The following is a 25,103-nucleotide window of genomic DNA, read 5'->3' as shown; positions in this document are numbered from 1 at the left end:
GGGGGCTGGTGGTGGCGATTCGGCCCGTTCTGCGCGGCTGGGTCGATAGGCGACACGGTGCGATGTCGTTCCACTTGGCGCAGATGCTGACCGGGCACGGCTGCTTCGGTCGCTATCTGTGCCGAGCGCTGGGGCGGGAGCCGACGTCGGAATGTCACCATTGCGACGCCGGCGCCGAGGACACGGCGGAGCACACGCGCGCGGTCTGCCCGGCGTGGTGCGAAGAGCGCGCCGCCCTGTCGGCGGCCATCGGAGCGGATCTCTCGCTGCCGGCCGTGGTCTCGGCCATGGTCGGCAGCGAGGAGAACTGGAGCGCCGTCTCCTCCTTCTGCAGCGCCGTGATGCTGCGGAAGGAGGCGGCGGAGCGGGAGCGGGAACGGGATCCGAACTCGCTTCCGTCTCGTCGCGGTAGACGCGGTCGGCGGCGCAGGGCCTACCTGGCCAACCTGCAGCCGCCGCCCCCGTAGTTTGGATCAGCGGGCGATAGGTCGGGGGATCTATCGACCGCATCGCACGATCCCGAGGAGGACGGAGAGAGGCGATCTTATGTGTTCAAGGGATCCTCTCTCGGGTCGCTGTCGCTTTTGCGGCGACGACGACGGGCCCTAGTCTGGGCAGGCGCCGGCGGGATCGCGAAAGAGCTTTGTGTCCTCGCGATCTCGCCACAAGCGCATAGGCGGAACACACGTGTGGTTTTTGTTCAGTAAGAGTCTGACTCCCCTCCGAGCCCCCCCAACCGGAGGGTGTCCATGAAGGATTTTCCACACGTAAAAAAAAAAAAAAAAAAAAAGGTTAGGTTAGGTTAGGTTAGGTTAGGTTAGGTTAGGTTAGGTTAGGTTAGGTTAGGTAAAGAACACGGACTCCGATAACAGTCTTCGGAGCGGCGGCTCTAACGAGCCCTCGCGCCCGAAGGCTGGTCTCCCCTCGCGAGATCGCAAGGGGAGATTCCTCGCGAAAGGGAAAACAGGAAACCGCTTTGCGGCTCTGGGCGCAGACGAAAGCGGAACTGATATGGAGACGGCTATGGGGTCCTCGGACCGGGAATCTCTGCCAAAGGGACGGCGGAAGCGGCCCTCATCCTCGACCTTCGCGTCTGGGCGTGACGGTTCGGACACGGAGGCCGAGGGCGCGGGCCTCGCTAAAATAAACACGGCGAGAAGGGGAAAGGCGAGAGGAACCACGGCGGGTCCTTCCCGCGAGAAGTTCCTCAAGCCAGCACCTGTCCGGCCGGAATCGACCAACCTATTCACCGACAACGAGTCCGACGTCGGTTCGTTGATCGTAGACGACGTCGTTGCGCTCAACGCGCAGGAACTCAGGGCGCGCGCGGGCGAGGGACTCGCCGTAATACTAGAGGTTGCCCGGAAATCCGGGAACCTCAAAGGCGAGTTCGTCGCAAAGCTGAAGAGGTCCGCGACGGACCTGAGCGAGGTGGTCGACGCCTTTGCCTCTAGGACCGAGGCCGATGAAGTGAGGCGGCTCCGAGCGGAGAACCGCCGCTTCAGGATCGAAATAGAGGCAATGAAAACGGAGCTGAAGGCGATGCGGCGCGGCTTCGCCGAGGCGAAGACGGAAGCGGCCGCTAACGCCGCCGCCGCCGCTGCCGCCGCTGCCAACGCCTCAGTCGCCGGTCCACCTGCGACACTTCCGGTGGCGGCCATGCTAGAGGAGTTCAAGCACTCCTTGACCTGCTCGCTGGGCGATATGATGAACGTCCGGCTGGCGCAGATCGAGGAGAGGCTGCCGCCGGCTCCGTCGGTCCGCCCCCAACTGGGAGCTGGTGGACCTCGACGCCCTGAGACGGCGGCCACTACGTCGGCGGCCCCCTCCACGGTTGCCCGGGAGGAAACCTGGGCAACAGTGGTTAAAAGAGGGAAGGGCAAGAGGAAGGGGAAAGGGAAGTCCTCCGCCCCTCCATCCACACCTGTAGTCGAAGGCCGGACTGCCGCCCCTGCGGTGAAGCCGACTGGCAAGCCAGCCGCGGCGTCGTCCGCGCGACCGGCCGCCAAGCCGACCGCCAAGCCGACCAAGCAGTCCGGAAGGCCGGCAACAAAGGCGACGGTTAAGGCCAAATTCAAGGCCCCGAAGACTGCGGCAGTCGTCGTCCAGCTGCAGCCGGCGGCTGTAGAGAAGGGTCAAACTTACGACTCCATCTTCCGGTCGGCTGAAGACACCGTGAAATTGGAGGAACTGGGGATCGAGCGCATCCTCTTCCGTCATACGGCGACGGGAGCGAGGATGCTCGAGATCCCCGGTTCCGATAAAGAGGAGAAGGCCGACCGGCTCGCCAGCCGGCTCAGGGAGGCCCTCTCGGACGTGGCCACCGTCGTCAGGCCCGTTAAGACCGCGCAGGTGCGCATCTCGGGCCTGGATGACACGGCCACTCCCGAGAGGGTGGCGGCGGCGGTCGCGAAGGCGACATCGTCCGACGTCGGCACGGTGAGGGTCGGGGCGATCCGCTCCGGCTTCGGCGGCATGGGCTCCACCGTCGTAGCCTGCCCCGTCTCGGTTGCGAAAGCGCTGACCGAGGGGGGCAGGCTACTGATCGGCTGGAGCTCGGTGCGAGTGTCGGCCCTGGAGGCGCTCCCCATGCGCTGCTTTAAGTGCATGGGGTTGGGCCACACGCGCCCGAAGTGTCCGGCGTCTGTCGACAGGGGCAACCTCTGCTTTAAATGCGGGAACGCGGGGCACAAGGTCGCCTCCTGCCCGGAGAAGACACCGCGCTGCGTGGTGTGCGCCGAGGGAGGTAAACCCTCGGGGCACATCATGTGCGGCCGCAGGTGCAGGCCTGCGACCTCGAAAGGAAAGGGGGCCCTCGGAACCCGGGCCTCCCGAGAGACCGCAAGCCAGACAGCCGCAGACGGCGTTGCCCCCCCGGCCGCGGCGGGGGAGGTGGAGGTTGTGATGTCTGAGTAATCCATGGATCACATCAGACATCACAGTTTCCTCCAAGCCAATCTCAACCACTGCGCCAGGGCTCAGGACTTGTTGACCCAGTCCATGGCGCAGTGGATGATCGATGTGGCCGTCGTCTGCGAACCGTACTGGGTTCCCCCCCAACCGAACTGGTTGGGGGATCTCGACGGCACGGTGGCGGTCGCACTAGGCAGTTCCGCCACCCGCCCCCTCGCACTCGTGGAGCGCGGCTCGGGATACGTCGTGGTGACGTGGGGAGAGTATGCGGTCATCGGCCTCTACTTTTCCCCCAACCGCAGCCTGGCGGACTTCGAGGTCTTCCTCGACACCGTCAGAGCTGCGGTATGCCGACAGTCGCCGAGAGCCGTGATAGTTCTCGGCGACTTCAACGCCAAGTCCCGAGCCTGGGGCAACCCGAACACGGATGCGAGGGGGCGGGCCGTCGAGGATTGGGCCCTCCTCTCTGGTCTGTCACTCCTGAACGTTGGAAACGTTCAGACGTGCGTGCGATTGCGCGGGGGTTCCGTGGTGGACCTCTCGTTCGCCAGCCCCGCAATCGCGCGGAGAGTGACAGACTGGAGAGTGGAGGAGGGGGTGGAGACTCTCTCGGACCACAACTATATCAGGTTCGGGGTCTCCACCCCGTCCTCGTCAGCAGATCGGTCGAGGGGCCCGAGCAGGCTACCCCGCTGGGCCCTAAGCAGGCTCGACGTCGAGGCGGCGCGCGAGGCCGCAATCGTCCAGCGGTGGGCGAGCCACCGCGACGCCGATGGTGCCAGCGTGGATGAGCTGGCTGGCCGCTTTCGCAGGTCGTTGGCCAACGTCTGCGATGCGGCCATGCCGAAGGTCGGCCGCCGCCCGCTAGGACGGCGGGCGGTGTACTGGTGGTCGCCCGAAATAGCGGAGCTTCGTGCGGCCAGCATGACCGCCCGCCGGGCGTATCAACGCTGTCGGAGGCGCAGCGCCAGGGATCTGGCTCTGGAGGCGGAGCTGCGGGATGCATACCGCACGGCAAAGCAGGCCCTGCAGCACGCCATCAGCCGAGGGAAGGACGCCGCCTGGAAGGAGCTGCTGGCGGGTCTAAACCGAGATCCATGGGGCCGTCCCTATCGCGCTGCGCGAAGCAAGCTTCGCGCGCAGGGCGCCCCCGTGACGGAAACGATGCCGCCGGATCTCCTCTGGCGGACGGTGTCGGAACTGTTTCCGCACCGTCCCGTACATGTTCCCCCGACGATGGCGACGCCGTCGCCGTCTTCTCGGACCGAGTTCGACCCGCCCTCCCCACCCGGCATCTCGGAGGGGGAGATGGATACGGCCCTCGAGCGTCTCAGGGCCAAGAAGACGGCGCCGGGGCCGGATGGTGTTCCGGGGCGAGTATTGTATATCGCCCTGGAACACCTGAGAGGAGAACTTCGGGGACTGTTCGACAAGTGTCTAGCTTCCGGGCAGTTCCCGAAGCCGTGGAAGACGGGCCGGTTGTGCCTGATACGTAAGGAGGGCCGACCTGTCGACTCTCCCTCCGCGTACAGGCCGATCGTGCTGCTGGACGAGACGGCCAAGCTCTTCGAGAAGATTCTCGCGGACCGTCTCGTCCGGCACCTCGACGAGTCGGGGCCGGGTCTGTCGAACGCTCAGTACGGGTTCAGGGCGGGCCGCTCCACCCTGGACGCTCTGAACGCCCTTAGGTCCCTCTCCGCGGAGGTGGTGGCCAGCGGAGACGTTCTCCTGGCCATCTCGCTGGACGTGTCGAACGCCTTCAACAGCATTCCTGTTGAGACGATTGTGGAGGCACTGAAGTATCAGGACGTGCCTCCATATCTCCAGAGTCTGCTGGAGGCGTACCTCCGCGAGAGAGAGGTCTTATGGGAGGGGGACGACGGCCGACTGTATCGCCGCCGCGTCGAGTGCGGCGTTCCGCAGGGCTCCGTCCTCGGACCGACCCTGTGGAACGTCGGCTTCGACTGGTTGCTGCGGACGCCACTGCCGCCCGGGCTCAGCGTCATCTGCTACGCGGACGACACTCTGCTGACGGCCCGGGGCGGCAGCTTCGAAGAGGCGGCCGGTCTGGCGCGAACCGGCGCGTCGATAGCGATCGGCCGCATCGAGGCACTGGGCCTGAGGGTCTCCTTGTCGAAGACGGAGGCCCTCCTCTTCCACGGCCCACGAAGAGGCCCCCCCCGAGGTGCGCGTGTGGTCGTCCAGGGGGTGGAGATCGCCGTCAAGGCCCAGATGAAATATCTCGGCCTAACCCTGGACGGCCGGTGGAGCTTCGGTCCGCACTTTAGAGAGCTCGCTCCGAGGCTCGAGAAAGCCGCCGCCGCGCTGGGCAGACTTCTGCCCAACGTAGGCGGCCCGGACTCGCCATGCCGACGTCTATACGTCGGCATAGTTCGCAGCATGGCACTGTACGGTGCCCCCGTGTTCGCCGACGCTCTCGCGTCTCGCGACAACAAGGCCCTCCTGCGGAGACCCCAGAGGGCCATAGCGGTGAGAGCGATACGGGGATACCGTACGGTGTCGTGGACGGCGGCTACGCTTCTCGCGGGCGATCCGCCCTGGGAACTCCAGGCGGAGATGCTCGCGAGAGTGTACGCGGCAAAGTCGAGCCTCAGAGCTGGAGAAGGGCAGGTCCGTAGTACGGACCGAGCGATGGACATCAGGGCTCAAGCTCAGAGGGCCCTGATGATCAAGTGGGAGGAGAGCCTGGGGTCTCCGGCGGCGGGCACGGTGACGGTGGACGCGATACGTCCACATTTAAGTCGCTGGGTCCAAAGGCGGCACGGGGTGCTGACCTTCCGCCTGACGCAGGTGCTTACCGGGCATGGTTGCTTTGGTAAGTACCTGCACCAGATCGCGAGGAGGGAAGCCACCCCTGCCTGTCACGAGTGTGGTGCTCCGATTGACACGGCGCGCCACACACTAGAAGAGTGCGCCGCCTGGGACCCTCAGCGGAGGGCCCTCGTGGCGGTCATCGGCGGAGACCTCGCGCTGTCGAGCGTGGTCCGCTCTATGCTCGGCAGCGCAAGGTCCTGGTCGGCCGTGGCCTCCTTCTGCGAAGAAGTTATTTCGCTGAAGGAGGCTGCGGAGCGTGAGCGCGAAGCCGACGCTCACGCCGACGCGCTACGAAGGAGGCGACCGGCGGGACGGAGGAGGCGTCGCTACGCGCTCCTCCACCCTCCGCATCGTGCTTGACGCGGGGGCGCAGCCGGCGCCCCTCTCCTCCTCGCAAGTCGCGGGGGGGAGGGGGGCGCGTGGGGCGCCCTCGTGGCGGGTGCGGTGTGGGGGAGGAGGCGTCGCTGGGTCGCTCCCCCTCCCTCCGCATCGTGCTTGGCGCGGGGGCGCTCCGCGCGCCCCTCTCCTTCCCGCAAGTCGCGGGTGGGAGGGGGGCGCGCGGGGTGCTTTCGCGGCGGGTGTGGTGCGGGGGGGGGAGGCGTGGCGGCGCGGTCCTCCGTCCTCTGCATCGGGCTCGGCGCGGGGGCGCTCCGCGTGCCCCTCTTCCCCCTGCGACGATGTGGGAGCGCTCTCGGTGCCCGGGAGCGCTCTACAATCGGAGGCGGCCTGCCCTGCACCCGCAGGCAGGCCCACCGTCCGGGGCGTCATGGCGAATACTTTTAGTGGTCCCGTGGCGCCCCACCAGGACGACGAGGGCACCGCTGGTTTTTACTGAGTAGTCCGGCATTGCACTCCCCGCCGGGAGTCTCAGACTTCCGTCGCCTTCGGGTGACGGGGGTGCGTAAATGCATTTTCCAGCGTAAAAAAAAAAAAAAAAAAAAAGGTTAGGTTAGGTAGTTTCACGACTGCGGGCGGTAGGGGTCTTCGGACCCCCGCGGACCAAAACCAGACGAGGCGCTACCGGGACCAGAGCGGCACTCAGGTGCCGTTCTGGTCTTGTGAGCGCGGGTGTGTTGGCGCGGAGGCGCGGAGTTGTGCGTGGCGCTGAGACGGCGCGGAGACGTGGGGGCGGGTTTTTCCTTCCCCCACACGGTGGACGGGGCGGGCGGGTTAGCCGTGGGCTCGCCCGCCCTGTAGCGCTAAGCCGCGGTGTGCGGTGTGCTGGCTGGGTTGTACTGGCTCCCTGGAGCTTTGCTCGGTTGCTGGTGCAATCCGGCAGACCGGATGCGTGAGGGCCGGGCTGTGCTGGCTCCCTGGAGCTTTGGCTCGGTTGTCGGTGCAGTTCTTTTTTTTTTTTTTTTTTTTTATATAACAATATATATCCACGGGCTCATAATGCCCGTGCTTTTATTATTCCAATATTAGTTTGTTAGTTTCTATAACTTGGTACTTACACATGCAACTTAGAGGACTAATTAAACTAGACTTAGTATCTCTAATCCTACGTGAGTCCACCGACCAAAAATTTAAAGTTATACTAAATTTACTTCTATATATATTAATTACTATATATTATATATTTTTTGTATTCCTACTGTCAGTTTTATTATCTAAGTTTATATTTACACTTATATACTAGTTACCGTATATGTACACTTATGTCCTAGTTACCTTATATATACACTTATGGCCTGCTGGCCTACTTACAATATACACTTAGCCTAGGTTACTGTTAGTAAGATTTTTTTTTTTTTTTTTTTTTGTAGTCAATATTATATAATTTATCCTAATTAATTTGGTACACATGTAAAATTATTTTGCACACGTTTTGTAATATGTAATTAATACTATTTAATTTAACACTAACTTTATATGTTTATGTACACCCTATTTCTTTACTGAAACTAATTTCTTCACACGCCAAAAGTTTTCAACATATCGAGCACACTCTCAGTGACGGCTGCGTCTCTGTGATGAATCGCCATCTTGAGACTGTGCTCGAGTATTTCCTTGTCCGTGGTCTCCACTGCCCTCGCCACAAAGCGACCAATTGCGTCGTCCCTGTCGTCGGTGTAATAGACACAGGTGTTGGTGTGTCTAGTCACCGCGACTACAGCGTGCGAAACGCTGTCGTGGATCCTGAGCCTCCTCGTCTTCGTCTGGAGGACTATGACGTCCTCGTAGGTCTGGCCCTGCGCCTCGTGGATGGTTAAGACGCGCGATCCCTCCCCGGATCCGTATCCCTGGTCAGTCAGCAACCTCTTCTCCTCTTGCGTAAAGACCAGGTATAAGGTCCGGTCTCTTCCTGCAGGAATACGCGCGCCCGTGAGGCTCTCCACTCGCAAAGATCGGATCTTTGAGCTTGAGCTGTACACGTCCTTATAAACTTCGCTGATGGCAAGGGCGACGTCTTTGGGATTACGATGCGTGCATGACAACTCGCACGAGATGGTTGTTATCTGGGTTGGTCTGCAGTACCGCATTTCGAACAGGTTGTCCCTGTCGATGTACGGCAGCTGGTTTATGTCTCCGATGAGGACCACCTTCTGTGCTCCCGATAGTCGGGCGGCCATTACTATGGCTCCGAAGTGGTTCATGAGGGCCTCGTCCACCGTTAGGCGGTTGATTTTTGAGCCCTCTTTGAAACCATTAACTAGTACGGAGGCCATAGTACGCACCTTTTGCTTGGCTTTGTTGCCGTAGCGGTGCGCCAGTTTTTCTTTCAAGTCTTTGGCCGCCTCGACTGTGGTCGTAATCACGACCTCCGTGTCCTCATCGAAGTCCCCGACTATGCGAGTTGTCAGTGCAGTTCGGCGGACCCGTGGGGTAGTTGCCGGGTCGCGCTGTGCTCCCTGGAGCTTGCTCGGTTGTTCGGTGCGATCCGGCGTTGGAGGTGAGGCTTTCGCCTAGCCGGGAGGGGCAGGACGGGTGGGTCCGGGGGGCCTGGCTCGCCCGTCCTGTAGCGCAGGGGCGCGGTGTGCTGGCCGGGTTGTGCTGGCTCCCTGGAGCTTTGCTCGGTTGCTGGTGCAATCCGGCAGACCGGATGCGTGAGGGCCGGGCTGTGCTGGCTCCCTGGAGCTTTTAGCTCGGTTATCAGTGCAGTCCGGCGGACCCGTGGGGTAGTTGCGGGGTCGCGCTGGGCTCCCTGGAGCTTGCTCGGTTGCTCGGTGCGATCCGGCGTTGGAGGACGGGCGGTCCTGGCCCCCAACGCTATTTTCCGGCGTTGGAGGTCAGGCCTGCCTGGCTTGGCCTGGAGAGGGGACGCTCCTGGACATGTGTCCCCATTCTGCAGACGGTAGACTGGTCTGGTTGAGCGTCCCTTGCGTGGGGGTGGCCGGCCGGAGGGACAGTAAGACCTTCGGCCGGCTTGAGACCGCACGCGCGAGACGTGGGAGCGCTCTCGGTGCCTGGGAGCGCTCTACAATCAGAGGCGGCCTGTCCTGCACCCGCAGGCTGGCCCACCGTCCGGGGCGTCATGGCGAATACTTTTAAGTGGTCCCGTGGCGCCCCACCAGGACGACGAGGGCACCGCTGGTTTTTACTGAGTAGTCCGGCATTGCACTCCCCGCCGGGAGTCTCAGACTTCCGTCGCCTTTCGGTGACGGGGGTGCGTAAATGCATTTTCCAGCGTAAAAAAAAAAAAAAAAAAAAAAAAAAAAAAAAAAAAAAAAAAAAAAAAAAAAGGTTAGGTTAGGTTAGGTTATGGGTGGCAGAATTCGGGCCCTGTTCGACAGGTACCTGGAGCAGGGCCGGTTTCCCCAGGTCTGGAAGACGGGCAGGCTCGTCCTGCTGAAGAAGGACGGACGGTCGGCCGAACAGCCTTCGGCCTATCGACCGATCGTGCTCCTCGACGAGATCAGTAAGGTGTTCGAGCGCGTCCTGGCGACTCGAATTCTCGAGTCGATGAACCCGGGATTGCACGAGGCGCAGTATGGATTTCGTCGGGGGCGGTCGACCGTCGCGGCCATCGCCCACCTCAGGGACCTCGCCGAGTCGGCGGTCTCCCGGGGTGGAGTGTTGTGGGCGGTCTCGCTGGACGTGACCAACGCGTTCAACTCTCTGCCCTGGGAGACGGTGAGGGTGGCGCTGGAATACCACGGTATCCCGCGCTACTTGCGTAGGCTCATCGGAGCTTACTTTGCGGGAAGGGCGGTAGAGTTCCCGATAGGTGGCGGCGGTCTGTCGAGGCGGTCCATGTCGTGCGGCGTTCCGCAGGGTTCGGTCCTCGGACCGCTCCTGTGGAACATCGGCTACGACTGGGTGCTCCGCGGTGCCACGTTGCCGGGAGTGTCGGTCATCTGCTACGCAGACGACACTCTCGTCACCGTCCGCGCCGGCGGGCACCGCGAGGCGGGCCGCCTCGCCACGGCCGGCGTCGCGCAGGTGGTGGCCAGAATTCGGGCTCTCGGGCTGGAGGTCGCCTTACAGAAGACGGAGGTCCTGGCCTTTCACGGGCCGAGGGCCGCTCCTCCGCCCGGGACGTCGATAGTCGTCGGGGGTACTTCGATCGCCGTCGGGTCGACGATGAAGTACCTGGGCATCGTTCTCGACGGTCGCTGGAAGTTCGACGAACACTTCCGGCGGCTGACCCCGAAGCTTCTGGCCGCCGCCGGAGCGCTCGGGAGTCTACTGCCCAACCTAGAAGGGCCCGCCGACAAATGCAGACGCCTCTTCGTGGGCGTCGTGCGTTCGATGGCGTTGTATGGCGCTCCGATTTGGGCGGGCGCTCTCTGCGCGCGGAACGTGTCGCTGATTCGCAGGCCGCACCGCGCTATCGCGCTGCGAGCTGCGAGGGCGTACCGCACGGTGTCCTACACCGCATCTTGTCTCCTCGCCGGCAGCCCCCCGTGGGAACTGGAGGCCGAAGCTCTCGCGTTGGTCTTCTGGCGCGTGACGGAAGCGCGCCTGAGGGAGGAACCGCCTCGTCCGCAAGAGGTCGTGCGATGGAGGAGAGAAGCTCGCGACGGCCTCTTCCGGAAGTGGTCGGAGAATCTCGAGGACCCGAACGTAATTACGAGTCGGGGGCTGGTGGCGGCGATTCGGCCCGTTCTGCGCGGCTGGGTCGATAGGCGACACGGTGCGATGTCGTTCCACTTGGCGCAGATGCTGACCGGGCACGGCTGCTTCGGTCGCTATCTGTGCCGAGCACTGGGGCGGGAGCCGACGTCGGAATGTCACCATTGCGACGCCGGCGCCGAGGACACGGCGGAGCACACGCGCGCGGTCTGCCCGGCGTGGTGCGAAGAGCGCGCCGCCCTGTCGGCGGCCATCGGAGCGGATCTCTCGCTGCCGGCCGTGGTCTCGGCCATGGTCGGCAGCGAGGAGAACTGGAGCGCCGTCTCCTCCTTCTGCAGCGCCGTGATGCTGCGGAAGGAGGCGGCGGAGCGGGAGCGGGAACGGGATCCGAACTCGCTTCCGTCTCGTCGCGGTAGACGCGGTCGGCGGCGCAGGGCCTACCTGGCCAACCTGCAGCCGCCGCCCCCGTAGTTTGGATCAGCGGGCGATAGGTCGGGGGATCTATCGACCGCATCGCACGATCCTGAGGAGGACGGAGAGAGGCGATCTTATGTGTTCAAGGGATCCTCTCTCGGGTCGCTGTCGCTTTTGCGGCGACGACGACGGGCCCTAGTCTGGGCAGGCGCCGGCGAGATCGCGAAAGAGCTTTATGTCCTCGCGATCTCGCCACAAGCGCATAGGCGGAACACACGTGTGGTTTTTGTTCAGTAAGAGTCTGACTCCCCTCCGAGCCCCCCCAACCGGAGGGTGTCCATGAAGGATTTTCCACACGTAAAAAAAAAAAAAAAAAAAAAAAAAAAAAAAAAAAAAAAAAAAAAAAAAAAAAAAAAAAAAAAAAAAAAAAAGGTTAGGTTAGGTTAGGTTAGGTTAGGTTAGGTTAGGTTAGGTTAGGTTAGGTTTGGGTGCTTGTCGGTGACCTCCTCGTGGTGCACCCTGGGCAACGGGACGGGCAGCAGTATCACAATCGCGGCACTGCTGCCCGTCGCGGCTGACGACCGACGCGTGTGGGGATGCATTCCGGCGCTCTACATTAGAGTTGTCCCGTGAGCGCATCAGGTGGCACAGCGCTCGCGCACTGTGTCACCACGGGGGGGTGGATGGGTTCGGCGTGCGCTTACCCCGCCGTCGGACAGAGTGGGCAGGAGTCCTGTTCGCTCACCGTCCTATTATCGTAATCCCGTTTGTGGTGTCGTGGTCATGTCTCGCGGCCACGAACGGGACCGAGGGTCTTGCCTTAACCGGCCGGACCGCGAGGAAGAAAACCTCTATAAAAAATTACCCCGAATCCCAAGCGGCGACGCAGCGCGAGGGGATGCATGGCTGATGGGTAGTTCAGTCACTACTGCGATCCCCTGCTCTGCAGCCCCGCCGAGGCCAGAGTGGGGTTACGCGAGGCTTGCCCAGGTACAGGGGGTGTTACCTCGGGCTGACCACCCTTTCCCCCATACTCGTGGGAACAGTTATGGAATTTCAAAAATCAACAATTTTAAATGATGATGGTGTGGAGATTGACGAGAGGCCCGAGAAGGGCGGAGTAGAGGAGAGGCCCGAGAAGGGTGTAGTTATCTCGGACGGAGAGTTGTCTGACGTCGGCATGAGGTCGCGGTCACCGTGCGACTCCGACTCGTCTCGCGCTCGGCTCTGGAAGCGGAAGCGCGATAGGGAAGAAGACACGTCAGATGACACTGATGATAAGTCCACGGCAGGAAAGTGTCACACGGCGCGCAGGGGTCGTGGTCGACCGCCCACGACAGGGCAATATGTTGGCCTCGCCAAGGCCAAGGCCGACTACCTCAAGCAGTGCGAGAGGGAGCTCGAGCTTGAGGCCGAAAGCGAGGCCATCGAGATCTCGAAAAGAGTGAGAGCTTCGCGATCCAACATATTTTCGGAAGGTGGGACGGTGTCGGGGGAATGCTCGATCATTGATCTACACAGGAAGGCCCAAGAATACGTCGAGGCCATTCTCACCGTGACGAAGATTTCCAAGAACCTCAAGGGGACAAGCAAGAAAGCCTTAAATGAGTCCGCCGAGGGTATAGGCGAAGTACTCGGCGCCCTATACCACCGAACGACGAATGATGAGGTCAGGCAGCTGCGGGAGGCCAACGAGCGCCTAGAAGCGGAGAACGTACAGCTCCGCTCGGAGATCTCCGAGCTGCGACAGAGTGTAGCCGACATCAGGCGTGAGCTGGGCTCGACGTCCACTCCAGCCCCTCCCGCGAATGAAAACGGACTGATCGACCGCATAATGGCAGGGGTGGGCGCCATGCTCGACTCCCGCCTGGCGAAGCTGGAGGAGTCTGGCAGACTCCTGCCTGAAGCGCCTGAAGCGCGAAAAGGACCACCGGCGGCTTCGAAGAAGATCGCAACGTCGCCGCCGCAGACAGGGGTCACAACGCTGACTCCGCCAGCGAACCCGGCCCCAAAGTCTGCAAGTCAGTCTGCCAAGAAGACGAAAAAGAAGAAGAAGGCGGGTGCGGCTACCCAAGTCGCTGCGCCCAACGAGCCTCGCCCCCTACCACCTGCTCCGGCCGCTCTGACGGAGGGGTGGAATGTGGTGGCGAGGAAGGGAAGAAAGGTGGGGCCGCCCAAAAACCAGCCCCAGCCCCAGAACAAAGGTGTGCCGGCTAAAAAGCCAAAAACGCCGAAGCTGCGATTGCCGCGATCGGCGGCGGTGCAGCTGACGCTGCTGCCGGGCAGCACGAGGACCTACGCGGAGGTCCTCGGTGCCATAAAGGCTGACGGCCTTATAGCGAGCATGGGCGTCGAGACTCGCTATAGGGTCTCTCAGACCGGCGCGCGCAGGTTCGAGCTGCCTGGCACCGGCAACAAGGAGAAGGCCGAGGAGCTCGCCCGGCGCATCAAAGCGGTCGTCGGCAAGGACGTGGCGGTCACCCGGCCGGAGAAGTGCGCCGACCTGCGGGTGGCCGGGTTAGACGACTCGGTCACTCCCCAGGAGTTGGCCGGCGTGATCGCCAAGGCGGGAGGATGCGCCGAGGAATCCATTAAAGTGGGCGAAGTGCGGCAAAACTTCGCTGGCGTTGGGACGGCCTGGGTTCGCCTGCCGGTAGAGGCGGCGAAGAAAGTGGTCGACGGGCGCCGCCTACTCGTCGGATTCGTGTCGGCGAGTGTGTCCCTACTGAAGGCGAGACCTCAGCAATGTTATCGCTGCCACGAGGTTGGGCACGTGGCAGCGAAGTGCGACAAGGGGGTGGACCGCAGCGGCCAGTGCTACCGCTGCGGCAAGGAGGGGCACATTCGCCGGCAGTGTACTGCTGAAGCTTGCTGTCCCATATGCCAGGCGGAGAAAAAACCGGCTGGGCACAGTCTAGTTGCGTGCCCTCGCAATAAAGCGGGAAGGAGGAAGAAGGCGGCGCCCAAAAATAAAACCCGCGCGCCGCCTGCCAACAGAGCTGGGGAGGTGACAATGGACACCCAATTGTAATAATGGCGCTTAAGGTGCTCCAAGCCAACCTGAACCACTGTGCCAGGGCCCAGGACCTCCTCGTCCAGAGCCTGGTACAGTGGTCCGTGCGGGCGGCGGTGGTGGCCGAGCCGTACTCGGTCCCGCCGAGGGATAGTTGGATCGGCGATCGCGACGGCGTGGTGGCCATCGTGACCCAGGTCGCCGCGGGCGCCCCGCCCCTTACGAACATTGTGAGGGGCTCGGGTTGCGTCGCGGCACTGCTGGGGGAGGTGGCCATCGTCGGGGCGTATTTTTCCCCGAACAAGTCGGTCGCCGAGTTCGAGGCGTTCCTCGACGGGACCGAATCGATCATGCGTAGGTTTTATCCGGCGGAAGTGCTCGTGCTGGGCGACTTCAATGCGAAGTCACGTCTGTGGGGGTGTCCTGCCACAGATGCGCGGGGGGCGATTCTGGAGGAGTGGCTCGTTGCCACCGGCCTGACCGTCCTCAATCGCGGGACGGCCAACACGTGCGTGCGCAGGTCGGGCGGCTCGATCGTGGACGTGTCGTTTGCGAGCCCCGGCCTCGCGCGCCGCGTTCGGGACTGGCGAGTGCTGGACGACGTGGAGACTCTCTCGGATCATCGCTATATCCGCTTCGAGATCTCCGCTCGTCCGGCGGTGCCGCCAAGCTCCAGCCGCGCCTCGGCGGAGGAGGGTCCTCGGTGGCAGCTGAAGCGTCTCGACCGGGAGCGACTCGACGAAGCGGCGATAGTGGCGTCGTGTCAGCCGCGCGTCGACGGTCCACCGGACAGGGTGGCAGACTGGCTGGTGGCCAGAATGACCGACGCGTGCGACGCGGCCATGCCGCGGTCGAGGGGTCGCCCCGGGCGGGCTCAGGTGTACTGGTGGTCGGAGGCGATAGCGCAGCTGCGCAGGGAGTGCGTGGCCGTCCGACGCCAGTACACGCGCTGCAGGAGGCGCATCTTTAGGACGCCCCCCGCTTCGCAGGACAGGACACGGCACGAGGAGGAGGGCGAGCGGCTGTACGCCCTTTACACGGCAGCCAAAGCCAGCCTCCGTCGTGCCATCGGCGAGTCGCAGGCCGCGGCCAGGGAGGAAATGCTGGACGGACTGAACAGCGACCCGTGGGGGATGCCCTACAAGCGGGTACGCAACAAGGTCCGTCCCTGGGCTCCTCCACTCACGGAGACCCTGGACGCCGAAGTGGTCCGTGAGGTGGTCGCGGCCCTGTTCCCGACGGCGCCGGCCGAGCACGAGCCGCCGTCGATGGCACCGCGGGGAGAGGATCCAGACGTCGGAGAGGAGGCACCGGAGGTCGGCGAGTCCGAATTCGAGGAAGCAGTCGCGCGGCTGCGACGGAAGAACGTCGCTCCAGGCCCGGATGGGATTCCGGGGAGGGCGTGGGCGGTGGCGCTGAATCACCTGGCGCCGCGAGTTCGAGGGCTATTCTCTGCCTGTCTGGCTCAAGCCACAATTCCACAGCGGTGGAAGACAGGCAGGTTAGTCCTCCTCAGGAAGGAAGGCCGGCCGGCGGAGTCACCGTCGGCGTACCGCCCCATAGTCCTCCTCGACGAGCTCGCTAAACTGTTCGAGCGCGTCGTGGCCGCGCGTCTGGTGGCGCACCTCGGGCGTCGAGGACCCGACCTCTCGGACGTGCAGTTCGGCTTCCGCAGTGGCCGTTCTACCGTGGATGCCGTGCTGTGCGTCCGTGCCCAGGTGCAGGAAGCGGTGGCCCAGGGCGACGTCGTCGTGGCGGTGTCTATTGACATCGCCAACGCCTTTAACATGTTGCCCTGGGGTTGCATCAGGGAGGCGCTTCGCTATCACGGTGTGCCGACCTACTTGCGTCGCGTGGTCGGTGCCTACCTCTCCGACAGGTGGGTGGTCTTCCCCGGAAGGGATGGTCGGCTTGTGAGAAAGGAAGTCGTGTGCGGTGTCCCGCAGGGGTCGGTGCTTGGGCCACTCCTGTGGAACATCGGATACGACTGGGTGTTGCGTGGCTCGCTGCTGCGCGGCGTCAGCGTCGTCTGTTACGCCGACGACACGCTGGTGCTGGCCCGCCGACCGACGTATCGGGAGGCGGCAGTGCTGGCGACCGCTGGCGTCGCGCAGGTCGTGGCGCGAATCCGGCGCCTCGGCCTCGTCGTCGCGCTGGACAAGGCACAAGGAATAGTCTTCCACGGCCCGAGGAGGGCGCCTCCCCACGACGCCCATCTTATCGTGGGAGGCACTCGCATCGGCCTGTCGGGCACGATGACGTACCTGGGTCTCGTGCTCGACGGCCGGTGGAAGTTCCGGGCGCACTTCGCGCGGCTCGTCCCGCGCTTGCTGAAGGTGGGAGCCTCGCTCTCGTGGCTTTTGCCGAACATCGGCGGTCCCGGTGTGAGCTGCCGCCGGCTCTACACCGGCGTCGTGAGAGCGATGGCGATGTACGGTGCCCCCGTCTGGTCCGACGCCCTGGACCGCGAGAACATCGCCCTGCTGCGGCGCGCGCAGAGGGTGATGGCGATCAGGGTCGTACGCGGGTACCGTACGATCTCGGGCGACGCAGCGTGCGTGCTGGCTGGAGTCCTGCCCTGGGACCTGGACGCGGTCTCTCTGGCGTCGTCATACCGGCGGCGTCGGAGTCTGGCGTCCGGGACCCTCAGTCCGGCACCACGGCTTGCAGAACACCTGAGGCGAGAGCGGGATGCCGCGATCGCGGAGTGGGTTGTGAGGCTCGAGCGTCCGAGTGCGGGGCACCGGACGATCGATGCGGTTCGGCCGGTTCTTCGGCAGTGGTTGGACAGACGGCATGGCGTCCTAACCTTCCGCGCCACGCAGGTCCTCTCGGGGCACGGTTGCTTCGGGGGGTACCTGTGTCGGGTCGCCGGGAGGGAGCCCTCTCCTCGTTGCCACCACTGCCAGGATTGTGACGACGAGTCGGCGCAACACGTCTTGGAAGAGTGTTCGGCGTGGACGGAGGAGCGTGAAGAGCTCCGAAGCGTAGTTGGGCCGGACCTTTCGCTGCCGGCCGTGATTTCTGCCATGACCGGCAGCGAGAGGTGCTGGGACGCCGTCCTCGCGTACTGTGAGCGGGTGATGGCGCAGAAGGAGGCGGCGGAGCGGGTGAGGGAGGACACCACCGACCTCCCCCTCCGCCGCAAAAGGACCGGGCGTCGGAGGCTGGCGCACGATAACCGCCTCCCTCCCTAGACGCTAGGCAGACCAAAATCTGCCAGGTAGGCGCGCGCGGTGTCCCCCGCGCGCCACCTCCTCTACGAGGACAGGAAAGGGCCTGACGAGGCACGCCGCCGGGGTTTGCAGAAGAATTCGGACTCCTGCGACCCCGGCACGGGCGACGAAGGTGGACACCGTTGGTTTTTAGTGGGTAGTCTGGCATTGCACCTACCGCCGGGAGCCCCACACTCCCGCTGCCGAGCTCTCGGTGGCGGGGTCAGTGCGTAAATGCATTTTCCAACGTAAAAAAAAAAAAAAAAAAAAAAAAAAAAAAAAAAAAAAAAAAAAAAAAAAAAAAAAAAAAAAAAGGTTAGGTTAGGTTCCCAGGCCTTTGGGGTGCTTGTCGGTGACCTCCTCGTGGTGCACCCTGGGCAACGGGACGGGCAGCAGTATCACAATCGCGGCACTGCTGCCCGTCGCGGCTGACGACCGACGCGTGTGGGGATGCATTCCGGCGCTCTACATTAGAGTTGTCCCGTGAGCGCATCAGGTGGCACAGCGCTCGCGCACTGTGTCACCACGGGGGGGTGGATGGGTTCGGCGTGCGCTTACCCCGCCGTCGGACAGAGTGGACAGGAGTCCTGTTCGCTCACCGTCCTATTATCGTAATCCCGTTTGTGGTGTCGTGGTCATGTCTCGCGGCCACGAACGGGACCGAGGGTCTTGCCTTAACCGGCCGGACCGCGAGGAAGAAAACCTCTATAAAAAATTACCCCGAATCCCAAGCGGCGACGCAGCGCGAGGGGATGCATGGCTGATGGGAAGTTCAGTCTCTACTGCGATCCCCTGCTCTGCAGCCCCGCCGAGGCCAGAGTGGGGTTACGCGAGGCTTGCCCAGGTACAGGGGGTGTTACCTCGGGCTGACCACCTTTTCCCCCTTACTCGTGGGAACAGTTATGGAATTTGAAAACAAAAAACTTTTAAACGATGATGGTGTGGAGATTGACGAGAGGCCCGAGAAGGGCGGAGTAGAGGAGAGGCCCGAGAAGGGTGCAGTTGTCTCGGACGGAGAGTTGTCTGACGTCGGCATGAGGTCGCGGTCGCCTTGCGACTCTGACTCGTCTCGCGCTCGGCTCTGGAAGCGGAAGCGCGATAGGGAAGAAGACACGTCAGATGACACTGATGATAAGTCCACAGCAGGAAAGTGTCACACGGCGCGCAGGGGTCGTGGTCGACCGCCCACGACAGGGCAATATGTTGGCCTCGCCAAGGCCAAGGCCGACTACCTCAAGCAGTGCGAGAGGGAGCTCGAGCTTGAGGCCGAAAGCGAGGCCATTGAGATCTCAAGGAGAGTGAGAGCTTCGCGCTCTAATATAAATCCGGAAGGTGGGACGATTTCGGAAGAATGCTCGATAACAGATCTGCATCGGAAGGCCCAGGAATACGTCGAGGCCATTCTCACCGTGACAAAGATCTCTAAGAACTTGAAGGGGACGAGCAAGAAAGCTCTGAATGAGTCCGCCGAGGGTATAGGCGAAGTACTCGGCGCCCTATACCACCGAACGACGAATGATGAGGTCAGGCAGCTGCGGGAGGCCAACGAGCGCCTAGAAGCGGAGAACGTACAGCTCCGCTTGGAGATCTCCGAGCTGCGACAGAGTGTAGCCGACATTAGGCGTGAGCTGGGCTCGACGTCCACTCCAGCCCCTCCCGCGAATGAAAACGGACTGATCGACCGCATAATGGCAGGGGTGGGCGCCATGCTCGACTCCCGCCTGGCGAAGCTGGAGGAGTCTGGCAGACTCCTGCCTGAAGCGCCTGAAGCGCGAAAAGGACCACCGGCGGCTTCGAAGAAGATCGCAACGTCGCCGCCGCAGACAGGGGTCACAACGCTGACTCCGCCAGCGAACCCGGCCCCAAAGTCTGCAAGTCAGTCTGCCAAGAAGAAGAAAAAGAAGAAGAAGGCGGGTGCGGCTACCCAAGTCGCTGCGCCCAACGAGCCTCGCCCCCTACCACCTGCTCCGGCCGCTCTGACGGAGGGGTGGAATGTGGTGGCGAGGAAAGGCAGGAAGGTGGGGCCGCCCAAAAACCAGCCCCAGCCCCAGAACAAAGGTGTGCCGGCTAAAAAGCCAAAGACGCCGAAGCTGCGACTGCCGCGATCGGCGGCGGTGCAGCTGACGCTGCTGCCGGGCAGCACGAGGACCTACGCAGAGGTCCTCGGTGCCATAAAGGCTGACGGCCTTATAGCGAGCATGGGCGTCGAGACTCGCTATAGGGTCTCTCAGACCGGCGCGCGCAGGTTCGAGCTGCCCGGCACCGGCAATAAGGAGAAGGCCGAGGAGCTTGCCCGGCGCATCAAGGCGGTCGTCGGCGAGGACGTGGCGGTCACCCGGCCGGAGAAGTGCGCCGATCTGCGGGTGGCCGGGTTAGACGACTCGGTCACTCCCCAGGAGTTGGCCGGCGTGATCGCCAAGGCGGGAGGATGCGCCGAGGAATCCGTAAAAGTGGGCGAAGTGCGGCAAAACTTCGCTGGCGTTGGGACGGCCTGGGTTCGCCTGCCGGTAGAGGCGGCGAAGAAAGTGGTCGATGGGCGCCGCCTACTCGTCGGATTCGTGTCGGCGAGTGTGTCCCTGCTGAAGGCGAGACCTCAGCAATGTTATCGCTGCCACGAGGTTGGGCACGTGGCAGCGAAGTGCGACAAGGGGGTGGACCGCAGCGGCCAGTGCTACCGCTGCGGCAAGGAGGGGCACATTCGCCGACAGTGTACTGCCGAAGCTTGCTGTCCCATATGCCAGGCGGAGAAAAAACCGGCTGGGCACAGCCTAGTTGCGTGCCCTCGCAATAAAGCGGGAAGGAGGAAGAAGGCGGCGTCCAAAAATAAAACCCGCGCGCCGCCTGCCAACAGAGCTGGGGAGGTGACAATGGACACCCAATTGTAGTAATGGCGCTTAAGGTGCTCCAAGCCAACCTGAACCACTGTGCCAGGGCCCAGGACCTCCTCGTCCAGAGCCTGGTACAGTGGTCCGTGCGGGCGGCGGTGGTGGCCGAGCCGTACTCGGTCCCGCCGAGGGATAGTTGGATCGGCGATCGCGACGGCGTGGTGGCCATCGTGACCCAGGTCGCCGCGGGCGCCCCGCCCCTTACGAACATTGTGAGGGGCTCGGGTTGCGTCGCGGCACTGCTGGGGGAGGTGGCCATCGTCGGGGCGTATTTTTCCCCGAACAAGTCGGTCGCCGAGTTCGAGGCGTTCCTCGACGGGACCGAGTCGATCATGCGTAGGTTTTATCCGGCGGAAGTGCTCGTGCTGGGCGACTTCAATGCGAAGTCACGTCTGTGGGGGTGTCCTGCCACAGATGCGCGGGGGGCGATTCTGGAGGAGTGGCTCGTTGCCACCGGCCTGACCGTCCTCAATCGCGGGGCGGCCAACACGTGCGTGCGCAGGTCAGGCGGCTCGATCGTGGACGTGTCGTTTGCGAGCCCCGGCCTCGCGCGCCGCGTTCGGGACTGGCGAGTGCTGGACGACGTGGAGACTCTCTCGGATCATCGCTATATCCGCTTCGAGATCTCCGCTCGTCCGGCGGTGCCGCCAAGCTCCAGCCGCGCCTCGGCGGAGGAGGGTCCTCGGTGGCAGCTGAAGCGTCTCGACCGGGAGCGACTCGACGAAGCGGCGATAGTGGCGTCGTGTCAGCCGCGCGTCGACGGTCCACCGGACAGGGTGGCAGACTGGCTGGTGGCCAGAATGACCGACGCGTGCGACGCGGCCATGCCGCGGTCGAGGGGTCGCCCCGGGCGGGCTCAGGTGTACTGGTGGTCGGAGGCGATAGCGCAGCTGCGCAGGGAGTGCGTGGCCGTCCGACGCCAGTACACGCGCTGCAGGAGGCGCATCTTTAGGACGCCCCCCGCTTCGCAGGACAGGACACGGCACGAGGAGGAGGGCGAGCGGCTGTACGCCCTTTACACGGCAGCCAAAGCCAGCCTCCGTCGTGCCATCGGCGAGTCGCAGGCCGCGGCCAGGGAGGAAATGCTGGACGGACTGAACAGCGACCCGTGGGGGATGCCCTACAAGCGGGTACGCAACAAGGTCCGTTCCTGGGCTCCTCCACTCACGGAGACCCTGGACGCCGAAGTGGTCCGTGAGGTGGTCGCGGCCCTGTTCCCGACGGCGCCGGCCGAGCACGAGCCGCCGTCGATGGCTCCGCGAGGAGAGGATCCAGACGTCGGAGAGGAGGCACCGGAGGTCGGCGAGTCCGAATTCGGGGAAGCAGTCGCGCGGCTGCGACGGAAGAACGTCGCTCCAGGCCCGGATGGGATTCCGGGGAGGGCGTGGGCGGTGGCGCTGAACCACCTGGCGCCGCAAGTTCGAGGGCTATTCTCTGCCTGTCTGGCTCAAGCCTTAATTCCACAGCGGTGGAAGACAGGCAGGTTAGTCCTCCTCAGGAAGGAAGGCCGGCCGGCGGAGTCACCGTCGGCGTACCGCCCCATCGTCCTCCTCGACGAGCTCGCTAAGCTGTTCGAGCGCGTCGTGGCCGCGCGTCTGGTGGCGCACCTCGGGCGTCGAGGACCCGACCTCTCGGACGTGCAGTTCGGCTTCCGCAGTGGCCGTTCTACCGTGGATGCCGTACTGTGCGTCCGTGCCCAGGTGCAGGAAGCGGTGGCCCAGGGCGACGTTGTCGTGGCGGTGTCTATCGACATCGCCAACGCCTTTAACACGTTGCCCTGGGGTTGCATCAGGGAGGCGCTTCGCTATCACGGGGTGCCGACCTACTTGCGTTGCGTGGTCGGTGCCTACCTCTCCGACAGGTGGGTGGTCTTCCCCGGAAGGGATGGTCGGCTTGTGAGAAAGGAAGTCGTGTGCGGTGTCCCGCAGGGGTCGGTGCTTGGGCCACTCCTGTGGAACATCGGATACGACTGGGTGTTGCGTGGCTCGCTGCTGCGCGGCGTCAGCGTCGTCTGCTACGCCGACGACACGCTGGTGCTGGCCCGCCGACCGACGTATCGGGAGGCGGCAGTGCTGGCGACCGCTGGCGTCGCGCAGGTCGTGGCGCGAATCCGGCGTCTCGGCCTCGTCGTCGCGCTGGACAAGGCACAAGGAATAGTCTTCCACGGCCCGAGGAGGGCGCCTCCCCACGACGCCCATCTTATCGTGGGAGGCACTCGCATCGGCCTGTCGGGCACGATGACGTACCTGGGTCTCGTGCTCGACGGCCGGTGGAATTTCCGGGCGCACTTTGCGCGGCTCGTCCCGCGCTTGCTGAAGGTGGGAGCCTCGCTCTCGTGGCTTTTGCCGAACATCGGCGGTCCCGGTGTGAGCTGCCGCCGGCTCTACACCGGCGTCGTGAGAGCGATGGCGATGTACGGTGCCCCCGTCTGGTCCGACTCCCTGGACCGCGAGAACATCGCCCTGCTGCGGCGCGCGCAGAGGGTGATGGCGATCAGGGTCGTACGCGGGTACCGTACGATCTCGGGCGAGGCAGCGTGCGTGCTGGCTGGAGTCCTGCCCTGGGATCTGGACGCGGTCTCTCTGGCGTCGTCATACCGGCGGCGTCGGAGTCTGGCGTCCGGGACCCTCAGTCCGGCACCACGGCTTGCAGAACACCTGAGGCGAGAGCGGGATGCCGCGATCGCGGAGTGGGTTGTGAGGCTCGAGCGTCCGAGTGCGGGGCACCGGACGATCGATGCGGTTCGGCCGGTTCTTCGGCAGTGGTTGGACAGACGACATGGCGTCCTAACCTTCCGCGCCACGCAGGTCCTCTCGGGGCACGGTTGCTTCGGGGGGTACCTGTGTTGGGTCGCCGGGAGGGAGCCCTCTCCTCGTTGCCACCACTGCCAGGATTGTGACGACGAGTCGGCGCAACACATGTTGGAAGAGTGTCCGGCGTGGGCGGAGGAGCGCGAAGAGCTCCGAAGCGTAGTTGGGCCGGACCTTTCGCTGCCGGCCGTGATTTCTGCCATGACCGGCAGCGAGAGGTGCTGGGACGCCGTCCTCGCGTACTGTGAGCGGGTGATGGCGCAGAAGGAGGCGGCGGAGCGGGTGAGGGAGGACACCACCGACCTCCCCCTCCGCCGCAAAAGGACCGGGCGTCGGAGGCTGGCGCACGATAACCGCCTCCCTCCCTAGACGCTAGGCAGACCAAAATCTGCCGGGTAGGCGCGCGCGGTGTCCCCCGCGCGCCACCTCCTCCACGAGGACAGGAAAGGGCCTGACGAGGCACGCCGCCGGGGTTTGCAGAAGAATTCGGATTCCTGCGACCCCGGCACGGGCGACGAAGGTGGACACCGTTGGTTTTTTAGTGGGTAGTCTGGCATTGCACCTACCGCCGGGAGCCCCACACTCCCGCTGCCGAGCTTTCGGTGGCGGGGTCAGTGCGTAAATGCATTTTCCAACGTTAAAAAAAAAAAAAAAAAAGGTTCCCAGGCCTTTGGAGCCTAGGCCTCAGACTTAGGTCTGGGATCTAGGCTCCAAGGGGAGGAGTTCCTGGACTTCTACCTGGGCGCGTCCCCCGTTTGGCGGATAGGGGAGTGTCGCCGCAGTCGAATGACTGCAGGCGGTAGGGGTCTACGGACCCCCGCGGACCAACACCAGGCGAGGCGTCCGGGTCCCGCTCTGGTCTTGTACTGGAGTGGTCCTGTGATCGCACATTGCGCCACGAGGGAGCGCGGAGTTCGCGTGGAATGGCCTAGCCTTTCACGCGGCGCCGGAAGAGAGGGCGCGGAGTGGGATGTGGACCTTGGCGGTCCCCCCGGCACTAGAGGGCGGGGTGAGCGTTATTTATTTATTTATTTATTTATTTATTTATTATTTTTATTATTTATTTTATCATCATCGCTCGCCCCCCTTGGTGATTTGGTGAGTGTGGCGCTGCGAAGGCGCGGAGAAGCGGGGTGGGGATTTTCCCCCCTGCTCCCAGTGGACGGGCGACCTCGGCGGCGGTGACCCCGCCGTCGGGTAGAGTGGGCGGGTTTCCCGTCCGCTCTACGCCTCATAAGCTCGTAACCCCGTGCGAGGTGTCGTGGTCATGTCTCGCGGCTTCGTGCGGGACCGAGGGGTCTTGCCTTAACCGGCCGGATCTAGAGGAAGAAGACCTCTATAAAAATTACCCCGAATCCTAAGCGGCGACACAGCGCGAAGGGATGCGTGGCCGACGGGAGGTTCGGTCTTACTGTGTCATCCCTTAAACATGGATACGTGCATTAAAACATTATTAACCCAGGAGGGTACCGGCGCCTCAGGCAATGGAGAATCCCTTCGCGCTTCGGCGCGCAGCCCTGTCGAATCTGGGATGGGCAAATCACGTGTTTGTGTTTCGGAGCTTTCCGGTTCCGACGAGAGGCCCGAGAAGGGCGGAGTTGAGGTAGTGCCCGAGAAGGGTGGAGTGGACGTAGTGCCCGAGAAGGGCGGTGAAGACGTTGGGCCCGAGAAGGGCGGAGTTACTGGCGGGGTGAGACAGCCGCGAGTTGTCCTCACGCGTGTGGACAGCGTCGGCTCTCTCTCCTCGGTCGACGGGAGGTTTTGGGGGGCGGGATCAGATTCCGACGACAACATGTCGTTGGGATCTTCCCGCCGCCGAAAGCCTCAGTTTAGGAAAAGAATCCTGTCTCCGGGCTCCTCGGAGGAGGAAAATGAAAGGAAAAGGGCGACGCCTGGCAGAGGCCGAGGTCGACCGGCTACAACCGGCCAATACGTCGGACTGGCCGAAGCCAGACGTCGCCTTAACGACGAAAAGGAGCGCGAACGGAAAATCCAGGCGGAG

General features: G+C 63.4%; 4 protein-coding genes across 4 annotated transcripts; all 4 read left to right on the top strand.

Moving 5' to 3' along the window:
- The first annotated feature begins 1,011 nt into the window (after positions 1-1,011).
- Positions 1,012-2,916, top strand: LOC123664362. The gene has a single exon (XM_045598905.1). It carries the CDS (start codon positions 1,012-1,014, stop codon positions 2,914-2,916), a length of 1,905 nt encoding a protein of 634 aa, XP_045454861.1.
- A 7,896-nt stretch (positions 2,917-10,812) lies between these two features.
- Positions 10,813-11,169, top strand: LOC123664714 (the record flags this gene model as incomplete). The annotated part of the gene is made up of 1 exon (XM_045599214.1): positions 10,813-11,169. A coding segment is annotated over one exon (357 nt), but the record flags the coding sequence as incomplete, so codon positions are not given.
- A 1,189-nt stretch (positions 11,170-12,358) lies between these two features.
- On the top strand, positions 12,359-14,209 carry LOC123664360. Its single transcript, XM_045598904.1, has one exon. It carries the CDS (start codon positions 12,359-12,361, stop codon positions 14,207-14,209), a length of 1,851 nt encoding a protein of 616 aa, XP_045454860.1.
- Positions 14,210-18,440: 4,231 nt separating this feature from the next.
- On the top strand, positions 18,441-20,291 carry LOC123664359. The gene has a single exon (XM_045598903.1). The coding sequence runs from the start codon at positions 18,441-18,443 to the stop codon at positions 20,289-20,291; it is 1,851 nt and encodes a 616-aa protein (XP_045454859.1).
- Positions 20,292-25,103: the final 4,812 nt, after the last annotated feature.

Source organism: Melitaea cinxia, chromosome 22 (assembly GCF_905220565.1).
Source record: "Melitaea cinxia chromosome 22, ilMelCinx1.1, whole genome shotgun sequence".
Lineage (NCBI taxonomy): Eukaryota > Metazoa > Arthropoda > Insecta > Lepidoptera > Nymphalidae > Melitaea > Melitaea cinxia.
The sequence above is the reverse complement of the archived record's forward strand: the minus strand, read 5'-3'. Positions and strand labels throughout refer to the sequence as shown.

Coding starts and splice junctions, on each gene's coding strand:
- LOC123664362 (XM_045598905.1), top strand. CDS start 1,012: ATGGAGACGGCTATGGGGTCCTCGGACCGGGAATCTCTGCCAAAGGGA.
- LOC123664360 (XM_045598904.1), top strand. CDS start 12,359: ATGAGGTCGCGGTCACCGTGCGACTCCGACTCGTCTCGCGCTCGGCTC.
- LOC123664359 (XM_045598903.1), top strand. CDS start 18,441: ATGAGGTCGCGGTCGCCTTGCGACTCTGACTCGTCTCGCGCTCGGCTC.